At 55.5% G+C, this 15636-nt stretch overlaps 1 protein-coding gene across 1 annotated transcript in view; it reads left to right on the top strand.

Annotated features, from left to right (window-relative positions):
• The window catches only part of LOC122391928 (serine/threonine-protein kinase LMTK1-like), a 62492-nt gene that overhangs the window by 26331 nt on the left and 20525 nt on the right, over window positions 1-15636 (top strand). The window contains exons 4-8 of the mRNA XM_043386269.1: window positions 8181-8254; window positions 12202-12312; window positions 13629-13730; window positions 14507-14643; window positions 15422-15506. Coding sequence (XP_043242204.1) covers window positions 8181-8254; window positions 12202-12312; window positions 13629-13730; window positions 14507-14643; window positions 15422-15506 — 509 coding nt within the window. The remainder of the gene's footprint in view (window positions 1-8180; window positions 8255-12201; window positions 12313-13628; window positions 13731-14506; window positions 14644-15421; window positions 15507-15636) is intronic.

Raw genomic sequence — 15636 nt, 5'->3', positions numbered from 1 at the left:
CGCATACGATGTATACCTTCCTACCCGTCACTGGCCGGCCGCATACGATGTATACCTTCCGACCGGTCATTGCCCCGCCGCATACGATGTATACCTTCCGACCGGTCACTGCCCGGCCGCATACGATGTATACCTTCCGACCGGTCATTGCCCCGCCGCATACGATGTATACCTTCCGACCGGTCACTGCCCGGCCGCATACGATGTATATCTTCCGACCGGTCACTTCCCCGCCGCGACACTGGGACCCGGCTCAGTCAGTGGCCTCTGCCAGGAGTCTGAGAAGGGCCGGGCTGCCCTGAACCGGGCCGCCGCTGCCTCATAGCTCTTACTGCTCAGTGCTCAGTGCATATTGCACGGTGCACGGTGCACTCTGTGCTCCCGGCACGTCTGACGGCGGGGCGATGGCGGCGGCGATAGCCGGGCAGGCGCCATTTAGGGAGGCGAGCGCGGCGCGCAGGCGGTGTCTGTGGCCTGCTAGTGGTGTCCGAGGGTAACCTGTGTCCGGTCCGCTGTCCTGTCCGCTCTGCTGTCCTGTCAGCTGTTCTGTCGGTGGCGTTGGCAGCGGCCCGTCGACCAACAAAGGCCGGTCCGATGTGCTGTCGGCTCTGCTGTCCTCTCGGCTCTGCTGTCCTGTCGGCGGCGTTGGCAGCGGCCCGTCGACCGACAGAGACCGGTGCCGAGCCTCTCTGCTGTCCTGTCCTGTCGGCTGTGCTGTCCGGCGGCGGTGGCAGTGACCCGCTGACCGACAGAGGCCGGTGCCGGGCCGGCCGGCGGCCGTGTGTGGCTTCCCGACACGGCTCCGCCGCCGCGACCGTCACCCGGGCGGCGGCAGCTCGGCGCCTCGTGTGTACTGAAATCACCGCTCCGTGGGAAACTCAAAAGGGAAGTGTTAGAGCGACAAAGACCGAGACTTGAATGCCGCCAGGGGCAAGAAGGATGATGTCTTTTCAGTAGTCACGGACCGTAGTGACTAGTTGCAGTGACTTGCACTGAATCAGGGGGCCGAGTTGTTGGTAGCACAGGTCCCGGAGACCGTTCTTATGGCACGGAGCCCGTGGGTCCAGGCCGTTGAGCAGTGGTAGGTACGGGTCCCGGAGTCGGTGGCACGCGGTCCGGAGGCCGAGGTCTGGTGAAGCGATGCACAGTGGCCAGAGCCGTTCCGGACTGTGGCCATTATTTCAGTGGTAGTTTTATCATAACGTCTGTCCCGGGCTGAAGGTTCTCTGTGCTATTTGCCCGGACTGGAGCTGCCCTGTTCGCCTGCTGTGTGGTGGAATGTCGCGAGGCCGGCCGGTCACCACGGCTCACTGTGCCGCGCGTCTTCACTGCTGGAGGTCACGCTGAACCCCGCCCTCACCCGTGCCCAGCGGTGCGCGTTTTCACGGTGAGCGCTGCACGGGACTCACTGCGGCGCGTCTCCATCGATTGGGGCTGATGGCCTCGGCAAGGCCGCCCCCCCCCCCTCCCGCGGCCGGAGGTATGCGATGAGTCAGCTGATGGGAGAGGGGGGCGTTGTGCGCAGTTTGGTGAGCGACCCGCTGCCGCTGGTGGAGCTATCGCCAGCGCATGACTCCGAGTGATGGAACCCGGGCTGCTGGCGCTATGCATGTCCATTGTCCATGGTCCATGATGTCCTGCTGCTCTGCCGAGCCTGACCGCTGGAGCTGGACCAATCAGAGTCAACTGGGAGAGGCTGGGGAGTGATCAGCGACGCAACCCCACATTGAGCAGTCCTCAGGAGTCGACCTTCGGCGACCCGTACAGGTGCCGTGCAGGTCTTGCATGGCACCTTTCTTGCCCGGTGAGCATTTCGGAAGCAGTGAGCAGCGAGCAGCAGGAGGCACTTCGCCCACGCAACAAGCTCTGCTTAGCTTGTGCTCCGGCTCTGTCAATTCGTCCATTCAAACATTCGAGCTGCTTTTTTTAAGTGTCGCTCTAAGCCGTCGCCCAGCGCGCGCCGAACCTCCCCTGGTCGGTCCCACACGGCGCGGCGCCCGGATTCCTGGCGGGCTCCTCTGCCCATTGTGGGGCCACGCCACGGCGGTCGCAGTGGAGGCCGGCGCAGCGCGGCCATTGTGAGCGGGGTGCCCAGATGGGTATCAGTGGGCCGGGGCGGCTAAACCGGAGCGGAGTGAGCTCCATCGGGACCCCCTGACCTGACCCCTGACACGGGGGAGAGTGGCTGGCGGCCCGGCCACGGCTCGGTCCACCGGTATCACCGCCGAGAGGAGCATAGTTAGGTGAGAGACAGATCAGGTCTGAGACAGACCAGCTGTCCGGTAGCGTGGTAAACTGTCGCCCTCCGCCGAGGTGTGTGCTCCTCAGAGCGTCAGTATCGTCTAGTAACGGGCGCCCGGTGATGGTTCGGACGGGTCGGCTAAAGCTGTGCCTCCGTCGGCACACGAAACAGTCAGGCTAGCTGGACCTGAGACCAGTATCAGACGCAGCAGTGAGCAGGACGGGAGTTGGCTGTCGCGCGGGCCGGGAGTTTATTGAGCCGGCGCCGGGCACGACTTCGGGCTGCCAGTACAGACTCGCCTGCAGCCGAGAATACCTCGCGGCGCTCCTGATAGATGCCTCGTCACGGGCAGCGTCATCCAGAGAATAATATCGGAAGGCTCCCTGACCTTACAGCGCCGACCTTGTGCTACCGGCTGTCTGAGGTACTCGGGAGGAAGACTGATGGATTCGATAGTCGGCAGCGAGAGGTCGCTCAGAACTCGTTAGCAGAGTGGATGAAAGAAGGGGCTTTCGTGACAAGTGTTGATGGGCAGTTTTGGCGCCGTATCCGGGCCTGTGTTCCGTGGTGCTGCCGCCGTGCCCGGCGTGGCGTGGGCTGTTGGTGCGCCGCTCCTGGCGTGCCGACCTCCGGGGCGGCGGCGGCTGACGCCGCCCGAGCCCCGGTGATGTCACGCCTCCACCGGTGACGGTAACCCCGTGGGCGGGTGGACGCAGCCGCCGGCACAGTGGCGGCTCTCCTCTGTGTGTGATGTGATGCGCGGTGCGGTGTATTTTTGTGTACGGCTCTGGGTACTATGAGTAATGAGTGCAGTTCCCGGGCCCAGCCCGGTGTCGTGGCTGCTGCCCGAGTCGACCGCTCGGATATTTGGGGTCAGGTGCTGTTTGGAGAGGCGCCACTCCGGCGTCGTGTCCCGTCTGTTTTCCCGTGTTTGTTTTGATCTACGGAGACAGTTGCAGCTGTTCACGTTATGTCGAATGGTCCTATAACGCCGAAATGAATAGTGCCATGCTGTCCAGAATGACGAGCAAAAGTTTAAGCGAAAACCATCCCATCATGTCAATGACAGACGAACGGAAAGACAGGTCAAGGGAGCTCTTTTAAACTGCTCTCATTTCAAAACAAAGGTATCTCAAAATTGTTGTAAATCCGATCATTCCGCGGCCGGCTGACGGCCATACCCGGGCTGACGGTCATACCTGGGCTGATGGTCAGAGCTGGGCTGACGGTCATACCTGGGCCGACGGCCCCAGCTGAGCTGACAGTCGCCGCTGGCCCGACGGTCGCCGCTGGCCGGCCGCGCGCTGCTTGCGTTGAGTTTCCTGGAGCGGCGCGCGGTGCGGCGCATTCCTTCCCCGCGGCCCCGCTGCAGCCCGGCCAGTCGCTACATGCTGCCCGGCAGGTCGACACTGTCCCGCGCAGCCCGCTGCTGCACTCTAATCCCATGGCTGGTGCTGCGCCGCTGCTGATTGAATGTGAGGAACTGCAGCGAAGTATGAATGAGGCGATCTGGAACGGACAGGGTGTACCTAGAGCTACCCAGCGGGAGAAGGGTGGGATGGAGAGGATTGGAGAGCTACCCAGCGGGAGTAGCTCTCTAATCGGCACATCCACATCCGCTGTGGACGTGCCGACCTGACGGGCTCAGCTCACCACTGGGTGACTGAACGGCATCCTGAAAGTCCGGGCGGTGCGAGCGGACACAGACTCGTGTCCGTACTATCGAGTATTGAAGGCGAGGAACTAGGGCAGTGTCTCCTCGCGTCTCTGGGGGCCGCATTGCCGTGTCTCTGTGCGCTCTGTGGCCCAGGTCACTGAGCGGCACCCTCCCCCTCCTCCCCCCCCCCCCTGCGGCCCGTGTGACTGACACCACTGACCAGGTAATGAGGAGTCACCGACGGACCGGGGCGCCGGGCAGTGACAGCCTCGGTGTGGGACGTAAACCACTGCGGCTAGAGCAGCGGGCTGCATTGAGGAAAAAATCCGCAAACATCAAACTTGATAGGTTATTGTCCCGCCGATGCACTATGGTTGGAAACGGCCTCACGGATGGCCGGGGGTCAACGCGAAAAAATGTTTTGCGCATAACTTGTTAATGCGTAGACCGACTGCGATGAAACTTTGCATAGGTATACCAGTGTCTTTCGTGCATCATACAGTAACTCAGAAATGACGAGGTCACGTCACGTCACGCGTGTGTGACGTCATCATTGCAAGTATGTTATAAGTCGCCTATGTCTTTCGTTATGTTATCGATATTGCGAGGCATTTTGAATATGTTTTGAATACTGCTATTACTGAATGGATATTGTTGTTATGCTTTAGGGCGAGAAATATCAACGTAGTGACGCACAGTGTCTTACTATTGGTCATAAAGGGTCAAAAATTTGGAGAAAGAGTATTTATGATTTTTTTAGATTGGGCAAAAAAGTAAGAAATAAAATGACGATCAAATGACAAAACATGCGTCATATTAACCCGGCAGTTGCTGGGGTATTTCCCCATCCGCCGTTTGCCGGGGGGGGGGCGTTCAACGCCCCCAGCCGATAACTCGCGAACAAATAGGCGCAGCGAAACGCACGAGGCGCGGCAAACGAAAGAAGAACGCGACGAGACGATTCACATGAATACTTTAAAGCTGGTTTTCGAGGTCACAGGTCGGGTCAAGGTCAGGTCAAATACTTGAAATCGGGCTTTCAGTAGCATGGACTTTAGAACCTCGCAATCGGTGCCTCGCGTTTCGCGTTTCGATTATATCGTCATCAGTTGGTCCTAAATAAATTCAGTCATCAGTTGGTCCTAAACAATCTGTCACAACTGTCACAACTGTCACAACCCTTCATATAAGTGCTAAAAGAGTGTCAGATCAATGTAGGGGTCAGTCAAACATAGGCCACTGGCCAGGGTCAAAGTCAGGTCAATCAGGTAAGCACATAACCCCGAAAATTAAAACTGGTACCTATTCGCAGCCCATGCATGACACATGTTTTATGGGTACTTTTGGGCGTAGAACACGATGGTGACATTCATTATATCATAAGAGTACGTGGCTGGTTGAAAAAAGATCAATTTCAGAAATGCATGCGTCATGGTCGTGAAGTAGTCACGAGAAATTGCCAACATTCAGTTCAAGATTTTGGAAAATGTAGAACGATGATCAAAAACCATAGATAGCCATTTGATTTGCCATGGTATTGGCAGTGTAATGGCGTTTACAGCATGTCTGTATGTCTGCTCTGTCGGTGGATATCCATATCCATACTCCAGGATATCCATACACGTTTGCACGATATCCATACTCCAGGTGCAGGGGCGAGCAGTTACTTCTTACGAGGGGTGCGGAGTCGAAGTCAGAGTCGGAGTCAGAGTCGGAGTCGGAGTCAGAGTCGCCCAGAGTCGTGGCAACGAGCCAGGAGTCGGAGTCGGAGTCGGGGTCGGTCAGGAGCCCGCAGTGGAAGTCGGAGTCGGTCCGAATCGGAACAGCTCCATCACGACTCCGAAACACTGGCAGGGGTCCGGAGTCGGAGACAGAGTCGGCCGGAGTCATGGCAACGAGTCAGGAGTCGGAGTCGTAGTCGGAGTCGGATTTGGCGCCACCACGACTCCGCAACCCTGCTTCTTACCATCATTTATAAGGATAAGCGATTGCAAAACTGACGAGCCGACCTGGTGCTAACGAAGCGACGGGTAGGTACGCCTCGGGAGATGAAGCTTCACGGACGATTTTGCGCACAAGTGCGCAGTCTGCTTTTACGTTCCCCTTACGCAGAATTGAACAGAGATTTATTCTGCCAAAAAGCTCAATGGAGGTCGATGGAGAACTTTTTGTATGTCCAATGAAACATAAACGTAATTTTGCAAATATTGCTATGGTGACACTGCAAACAGAATGCAATGCCGTTCCTGATTTTGAACACGCATGGGAAAAAGAGTCACTCCACTCGATAGCCAACATAACAAGGATTATTTTGATACATAATAATCCAGTTTTACAACGTCATGGAGGTACTCCACATGCTACCACCAGCGTGGTTGTTTAAACCTTTGACGGCGCACCAAAAAAGCCACTATCAGAAACTCCCGATTCCACGTACAATAATGGAAACTAAATGCGCAACTAAATAATTTTTTCTGCCCAATTCAAAACATTTCATCAATTTCCAACAGAATGACACCCCAAATATACATATATTCCGAAATTGCCCACGGCCATCCGTGAGGCCGTTTCCAACCATAGTGCGATGGTATGTTCTTGATTGATGCTAAGGAAGTGTAGGGAGGTTTTGAACCGTTACGGTCAATTATCGACTGCGTGGTATAGCTGGCTGGCTTTCCGTGAAGTTCTCTCTTCGCTAACTCACCTTTCATTGTCATTTGTCCTGCTTCCATTCTGCTTGTGAGAATCGAACTGCACTTCCGAAAACTTCAGTGGAGTTACCGGAGGTTCCAAACTTTACTCGATAGCTCCGCTGTAAATTCAGCCTAGAATTAGCCATCAGGGTCATGTGATTCCCGGCCGTTTATAAGACTACAGGGTGCGCCATAAAGATTTACCCATCGAAAAATGCACTGTATTTCCAAACGAGTTGACATAGGTAAGCTATTTCTTGCACACAAGTCACGAGACTATCTCCGAACAGGCTAGTCTGGCCGATTTCAGATGTGTTCGCCTTTTGCCTTGATCACACGTCTGAGACGCGAGGGCACTTCAGCGCACGTCCGCCGCACGGTCTCCTCGCTGATCCCCCTCCACGCTCTGAGGAGGTCGCGTCGCAGGTCGACCAAGCTGCTGTGGGGGACGTGGCAAGCCTGGCTCTCTAAGATAGACCAGATGGAAAAGTCCATGGGGTTCAGGTCTGGGCTGGACGGAGGCCAACAGTCCTTGGACCAGAACGCGCTCATGTTCTGCCGGCACCAGCTCTGGGTGTTGGCCGCTGTGTGGGCCGGCGCACCGTCTTGAGTGAAGACATACTGGTCGCCGTACCTCTCCTTCAGCCAAGGGAGCACTTCCCTCTCCAGCATCTGCACGTAGATGGCGCTGTTGACTTTGACTCCAGGTTCCACGAAGACCAGAGGAGATTTGGAGCCGTCAGAGCCAACAGCAGCCCAAACCATCATGCTTTCTGGTTTCTGTCTTCGAAAATGATACTTTTTTGTTGCAGGTATGTCCTCGGTACTCTTGGCGTATACCCGGTCGTTTTGGTTGTTGGATACTGACTCTACGTTGAAAATCTTCTCATCGGACCAGATAAAGGCCTTTTGACCGGCGGACTTCATCTCTTCCAACATTGTTGTTGCCCTGCTCAGTCGCTTTTTCTTGGAACTTTCTGAAATCGTGTGCCGCTTTGACATCTTGTAGGCCTTCATTCTTAGCCTCCCTTTCACGAGTCTCCTCAAAGACGTTTTTGAGATATGCATCTCTTTTGACATCTCCCTCAAACTCCTCCTTGGATTTCTGGCTATTCTCTTCTTTACGGCCTCGGTGACACTTGAAGTTAGTACAGATCGTTTTCTGCCTGGAATTGGTCTGTCAGATGTTGTGCCATTCTCATTGTACCGTTTCATTACATTGTAAATGGTTTTACGGCACGCACCGACCTCTTTTGCAACGGCCCGGTCAGTGAAGCCGGCATTTTTTAGTGCAACGATTTTGTCACGTCTGCTTGTCCGGGTCATGGTGCATAAACTGTGTCATTCACCTAAAAAATAATTTGTTTTACATAAAAGTCACGTGTTTGCCTCGCGCATGCGCAATTTTCGGACCTCTATGTCTAAAAATAAAGTTTTGGCGAACAAGTTTGTGATGGGTAAATCTTTATGGCGCACCCTGTAGATCGTGGTGCCGGGGCGGGCAGTAAACAGGCTGGGCTATTTCGGCTGGCCTGTTTAGTTCAGTGACGACGTGCCGTGACTGACAGTGTGCGGTCTTCTTTTGCAGACGATCCCCATCGGAACTTCCCCAGACAGCAGCTCAAGTACCAGCAGGAGCTGGGCACCGGCTGGTTCGGACAGGTAAAGTACCAGCAGGAGCTGGGCACCGGCTGGTCCGGACAGGTAATGTACCAGCAGGAGCTGGGCACCGGATGGTTCGGACAGGTAATGTACCAGCAGGAGCTGGGCACTGATAGTCCGGACAGGTAATGTACCAGCAGGAGCTGGGCACCGGATGGTTCGGACACGTAAAGTACCAGCAGGAGCTGGGCACCGGATGGTTCGGACAGGTAATGTACCAGCAGGAGCTGGGTACCGGCTGGGACAGGTAATGTACCAGCAGGAGCTGGGCACCGGATGGTTCGGACAGGTAATGTACCAGCAGGAGCTGGGTACCGGATGGTTCGGACAGGTAATGTACCAGCAGGAGCTGGGTACCGGCTGGGACAGGTAATGTACCAGCAGGAGCTGGGCACCGGATGGTTCGGACAGGTAATGTACCAGCAGGAGCTGGGTACCGGATGGTTCGGACAGGTAATGTACCAGCAGGAGCTGGGTACCGGATGGTTCGGACAGGTAATGTACCAGCAGGAGCTGGGCACCGGATGGTTCGGACAGGTATTGTACCAGCAGGAGCTGGGTACCGGATGGTTCGGACAGGTAATGTACCAGCAGGAGCTGGGCACTGATAGTCCGGACAGGTAATGTACCAGCAGGAGCTGGGCACCGGATGGTTCGGACAGGTAATGTACCAGCAGGAGCTGGGCACCGGATGGTTCGGACAGGTAATGTACCAGCAGGAGCTGGGTACCGGCTGGTTCGGACAGGTAGGGCCCACGTAGTAGCTTTGTCGAATTTGCCCTTAGACGTGTCCTCAGCAGCTGTGCTGGAATTATCATTTTCGGCTGGGGGGATCCATGTGATCGCAAGGCACCTCGCAGTTGCGATCAAACGTAAGTTGAATCGGAACAGATATTGGAGGGATCCATCACATCGTAGGCTAAGTAGATACGCAAGTTGTATCGCAAATGGTGAAGATACGATCTAACTTTACGAATCTTCTCGGTCGATCGGAAGGCCGATCGTAGTGAAGCTTTACCTCTTTCTCAAGAGAAAAATATAAGAAATTTTCAAAATTTTCACAAAACCGAAATATATGTTAAACAAATATGGTTGATGAACACGTGTGCAAAATTTGAAGTCGATTTCTTCAAAAATGGCTGCGCTAGAGCGTTTTAAATTTACACGTTGAAAACGGTCACTTTCACGTCATTTTTGTAATCACTTTTTTCAATTTTGAAATTTAAAAAGTGTTTTGGGCAATTTTTCGCGTTAATTGCGAAAATCTGACCAAAACATGTATCGCACCATCAATGATCCGATACGCCATCAGAGGCCGCGCCGCGGACAGGTGGGCGCGGCGATACCTAGGCCGCGTGGGGGTTACACTGGTGTTCGGGAAGGGCTATGTCAACGCGAGGCAGGCCGCGGGGGAGCCGGTTGCGGCGCCGGTCCGTATTTGTGGGCGCCTAACAGTGCAGCGGTGCGTTTATGGCGGAGGGAGGGGAAGCGGTGTAGTGTCGGCAAGGCCGCACACAGGAGAGGGCACACGGGCCTCCCCCCATTCGAGTTGGGGCCCCTAATCTTTAGACCGCCGAAAACAATGTAAAATGAACTGAAATAATGATTGAAAAGACCGGGAGGGCCCATCTCGTTCCCCAGCAGGCCCATACGAGTCCATAAATGCCCAGTAGCGCAGCCAGGGGTATTGTGGTGAAATTTCAATGGCCCTCAAAAGACCTCAAAGGGCCCATAGATGGGGTCACCGGGTCCTCAGATGGTCTCGAAGGGCCCTCGGTTAGCGTCAAATGGCCCTCAGATGGCCAAATGAAGGGCCACAAGATGGCCTCAAAGGGCCCTCAGATGGGTTCAAAGGGCTCTCAGCCAACGTTAAACCTACCTCAGAAGACCTTAAAGGGCGTCAAAGGGCCCTAAACCTGCGTCAGAGGGCCCTGAGCTCGCGTCAAACGACCCTCCGAAGGCCTTAAAGAGTCCTTAGCTTGTGTCAGAGGGCCCCCAGCTGGTGTCAGTGAGCCCTCCTCAGCTGGCGCCAAAAGTCCATCTGAAGGCCTCAAACGGTCGTCAGCTGGAGTACAACGGTCCTCAGATGCCGTCACGCGGCCCTCAAAAGTCTCAAGGAGCCCTTATAAGGTCTCAAAGGGCCCTCATTTGGCCTCAAAAGGCCCTCCGCTAGCGTTAACCGGACTTCAGAAGGCCTTAAAGGGCCCTTATCTGGTGTCAGAGGGCCCCCACCTAGTGTCAGAGGGCCCTCAGTTGGCGTAAAATGGCCATCAGAAGGCCGCAAACGGTCCGTAACTGGAGTCCAACCGCAACGGTCCTCAGGTGGCGTCAAGCGGCCCTCAAAAAGCCTCAAAGGCCGCTTAGAAGGCAGCAAAGGGCCCTCATATGACCCCAAAGGGTCCTCTGCTGGCGTCAAACGGACCTCAGAAGGTCTCAGAGGGCGTCAAAGGGCCCTGAGCTCGTGTCAAATATAAAAGCGCCCTTAGCTGGTGTCAGGAGGCCCCCAGTTGGTGTCAGCGTGCCCTCAGCTGGTGTCAGAGAGCCCTCAGTTGGCATCTACTGGCCATCAGAAGGCACCAAACGGTCCTCAGATGGCGTCCAACGGTCCTCAGCTGACGTTAAGAGGCCCTCAAAAAGGCCTCAAAGACCCCTCGGCTGCTGAAGAGGCCCTTAGCCTCAAAGGAAACTCAAGAGACGTTAAACGGCCCTAAAAAGGCTTGAAAGGGCCCTCTGCTGGTGGCAAAGGGCTCGCATATGACGTCAATAACAGCTTTGTCAAAAACGGACCTGAGAGACCTTGCCGGTCCCTGGTTATAAGGGACTCCTGTCTCTTGCAGTAACCTGAGTGGCCCACGTTTACTGAGGGGCCCCTGGTTATTGAAGGAGTCCCTGGTTACTGGAAGGACCCCTGGTTATCAGAGGGTTCCCTGGTCACCTGGTGGGTCCCTGATCAATGAAATCTCCCGATCATCTGAGCGCCCCCTGATTGCCTTGGTCTTGGCGTTGGCGTACAGTTTAAAGTCGTCGGCACACTGCGGCCTCCTCTTTCTCAACAAGTCCCTCTATTTCTTCTGCAGCGAGGGCGATTTCGTCAAAATACTCCTCCATCGCGAAGCCTCGTGCGCAGACGCAGTCTTCGGGGCGCTCGCTGCGCCAACTCTTGACGCCAACTGACGGGCTCCAAATGGAACAGATGGACTCAGAAACGAACATGGGAATGCCGACACATGATCCCTCCAAATTTACAGAGGAGGAGATGTCCCTGACAGCCTATTTGCAATAAGGGTCACTTTTACACTATAGACGTATGGGGAATTCGACCTTATCGACATGGTACTACGAGGTCAGCTGATCTGCTTGGCATTTAAATCGTAGTAAAACTGGCATTTAAACGCTGCGAAACAACTTACGTACAACGTAGCTCCGATTTGCCGCTCTTTCTTTTTCATCCCTCCGATTTTCTTCCGATCAAGAGAAGTTTCGTACCGAGAGAAGTTTCGCAGCCACGTCCGATATAACTTACGATAGCACGGATCCCCCCAGCCGTCTTTGTCAGGCAGAATTGAATATAAATAGATACTGTCGGAGTACTGCAACCAGTCATATGCTGTAGCAGCCGGCACAGATACACCAGACATTCGGGTATAAACCAGTCACATTTTTATTCACGTAGGTATGCTGGAAACAGTGGTAAATGCGCCTTCCCACAGTGCCTGTGTTACCGAGTCTGTTACTGAATACCCGTCCTATGTTGATTGGATGCTGCTCTGCACAGTGGCACACAGCCTTTTGTGCTGACTGACCTGACCGTCCCTCGGCCGATGACCTGACGGCTGCCCGCTCTCGCCCTGTCTCACCTGACCTGACCTGACCCTCAGGCGCTGCTAGGGGAGGCCCGTAACCTGACGGCCGAGCCGCGCACTGACCTGACCTAACCTGACCCGCAGGCGCTGCTGGGGGAGGCCCGTAACCTGACGGCCGAGCCGCGCACGGCTGTGGTGGTGAAGGCGCTCCGGGCCGGCGCCACGCTGCCTGAACAGATGTACTTTCTACACGAGGTGAGTGACGTCACCAGTCGGTCACACCCGCCCGGGAGTGACGTCACCAGTCGGTCACAGCCGCCCGGGAGTGACGTCACCAGTCGGTCACACCCGCCCGGGAGTGACGTCACCAGTCGGTCACACCCGCCCGGGAGTGACGTCACCAGTCGGTCACACCCGCCCGGGAGTGACGTCACCAGTGGGTCACAGCCGCTGCTGGGTGACGTCACTAGCTGACGGTTTTTTTTCGTTTGGGTCGGATATTGTATGGTACCAAATGTGGGCCCGATGATGTTTGGCGTACCTACAAAGATGTTTGGTGCGGCCTGCCGGACAGAGTACGCCAGTCCTGGGTCCGTGCGGTCTGTTTGCCCGGTCAGTAGAACTATCTCGGGACGCCAGTACGCCAGTCCTGGGTTCGTGCGGTCTGTTTGCCCGGTCAGTAGAACTATCTCGGGACGCCAGTACGCCAGTCCTGGGTCCGTGCGGTCTGTTTGCCCGGTCAGTAGAACTATCTCGGGACGCCAGTACGCCAGTCCTGGGTCCGTGCGATCTGTTTGCCCGGTCAGTAGAAATAGTTATAGGTATGGGGACGCCGATGACGTCTGCGGTGGTGACGCCCTAGAGTCCGTCACTGAAACGCACGTCAGCGCTCGTGGCCGCCCACCGAAACGTCGTCCACAGATCACAGGCCGCAGAGTGGTGCCAAACGATTGAATTGGTTTTGTTATAGCATGGCATTGGCAATTCGTTTGGCGATAAGTTTAATATTTGTCTCGGCGCTGCGGCCGTGTTTTTCAGCGTTACTGTCATCTGCGCTGCTGGTGACCGCTATGGCTGACCTGTTACCGGGCTGCCGTCGTAATAGCTCTCTGGTACCGGAATAAGATAGCATGCATGGCGCGTTCCGATATGGGCCGGCGCCGCCGAATGTCATCCGCTAATGTCGCCGCCTCCCTAATGTCCGACATATGACAGAGCTGTCAGCCGATGTGACCCGATGTCCGACATATCGATATGACGGCTGATGTAATCTGGCGCCCCGAATGTCCGACATGTCGATATGACGGCTGTGATCTGACGCCCAAGTATCTAAGCTATCTACATATATATATATATGTAGACGGCTGTCGACACCCCACTGTCTGATATGTGACAGCTGATGTGACCTGACGGCCCACTGTCGGATATATGACAGCTGTGACATGATCCCCTACTGCCGGATATACAGTATGACATATGACATATGCCGGATATACAGTATGACAGGTGTGATCTGACGCCCCACTGTCGGACATGTGATCACTGACCTCTAATTCCCCACTGTCGGGCAGATGGCCTACCTGCGGGACGCCAACCACCCTAACGTGCTGCGTCTGCTGGGCCGCTGTCTGGAGGCCGACCCGTACCTCCTCATCCTGGAGCGCTGCGGCGCGGTAAGTAAAGCCGGCGCCGGCCGGGAGTCGAACCCGGGACCTCTCTGGGTGGTGAATAAAAACCGGCACCGACCGGGAGTCGAACCCGGGACCTCTCCGGTCACCCGGATCAGCTCCTGGGTGCCCGTCTCGTCCGCGAACTTCCATATTTTCATTAATCATTAGAAGAATTACCCACCAGTGTACGCTGCTAGACACATTGAAAGCTGTCCTGAAATAACTACATGCCAGAAAATATCTATCAATAACCTCTGTCGGTAGCGGCTTCTGATGGGATAACCTTTAGGCATCTACATGATATGATAGATGATAAATGTAGGCTATTAGTGGGCATAGATGTCAGAGTAATCCCTTGTTATAGTCATCCAGGTTTCCTGAAAGATTGTCTTTAATACCATGGATCAATGTCTCAGGGACCACCGATTCCGCGTCTGTCACTGTTTCACCGTGACAATTTCAAAATTTGCATCGACACTGTGCCATTTCACAGTTCACCCAGAGGCATACAGCCCCTCAGCGGGCTCAGCTGCTGGTGGTGGGCCGTCCTTTTCTCCCTCCCTCGCCGTGGCTTTGTCCGCTGCCGCCTGGTGCTGTCCAACGAACTCACCTCGGCCTAGTCGTGTTCAGCTCTGCCATCAGCCGACCTATGACCTCAGCCGGTTGACGGGTGACCTCACCCGGTCGACCTGTGACCTCACCCCGTCGACCTGTGACCTCACCCGGTTGACCTGTGACCTCACCCGGTTGACCCCTGACCTAACCCCGTCGGTCGGCAGGGGGACGCCAAGGAGTTTCTGCAGCGCCGCTCGCCGGCCGAGCGACAGCAGCTGCTGAACACGATGGCGCTGAATAAGATGGCCATGGACGCGGCGGCCGGCCTGCAGCACCTGCACGACATCCACTACACGCACAGGTGAGGGTGTTAGGGTACACTGCACTCACCGCGGGGCCTGCAGCACCTGCACGGCATCCACTACACGCACAGGTGGGGGGTGCACTACACACACAGACACTATACACAGGTGACTACCATACACTGCCAGTACTTACCGCGGGGCCTGCAGCACCTGCACGACAGACACTACACGCACAGGTGAGGGGTGAACTATACCCAGAGACACTACACGCACAGACACTACACACACAGGTCACTACCATACACTACCAGTACCTACCGCGGGGCCTGCAGCACCTGCACTGCACGACTACACTACAAACACAGGTGAGGGTACACTACGCTCACATCCACTACACACACAGGTGGGGGGTAAACTACACTCACATACACTACACGCACAGGTGAGGGGTGAACTACTGACTACACTCACAGGCTACACGCATGATCAGGTGGGGATGATGTAGACCACCCAAACCCTACACTCAGACACTACACTCACATGCACTACACCCAGACACTACATCCCGACACTACACTCACAGACACTACAGACACAGGTGAGAGAATACGTATGTCTGTCCATTCTGAATGCGTCTGTCCATTCTGCGGTCTACGTCCAGAGGAGGTAGTCCTACGTCAATGAGTTGCTGCTCTGAATAAGTCCATCTCGTCTGCAGTTCCAAATATTGTGCCGTTCTGGTGACGTTATATTATATTCACTGCACATATACTTTTTTGGCGATTGAGTTGAGGCTGACCTAATCTGAGCTGACCTGCCCTGACCTGTTCGCAGTGATCTGGCGGCGCGCAGCTGTCGCGTCATGAGCAACTGCACGCTCAAGATCGGCGACTACGGCTGCAACATCGACAGGTACAAGGTCAGTGTCGGTGGGGCGGGGCCGACCGCGGCGTGTGCGCAGCCGCTGCCCTACTCGGGACAGAACTCAGGGAACACAAGTGAGCTGTGTCTTGTGTCTAGGCCGCTTTGCCTTTCAACCAATGAGGGTG

The sequence above is a fragment of the Amphibalanus amphitrite genome, unplaced genomic scaffold (genome assembly GCF_019059575.1).
Source record: "Amphibalanus amphitrite isolate SeventyFive unplaced genomic scaffold, NRLGWU_Aamphi_draft 000462F_arrow, whole genome shotgun sequence".
NCBI lineage: Eukaryota > Metazoa > Arthropoda > Thecostraca > Balanomorpha > Balanidae > Amphibalanus > Amphibalanus amphitrite.
The sequence above is the reverse complement of the archived record's forward strand: the minus strand, read 5'-3'. Positions and strand labels throughout refer to the sequence as shown.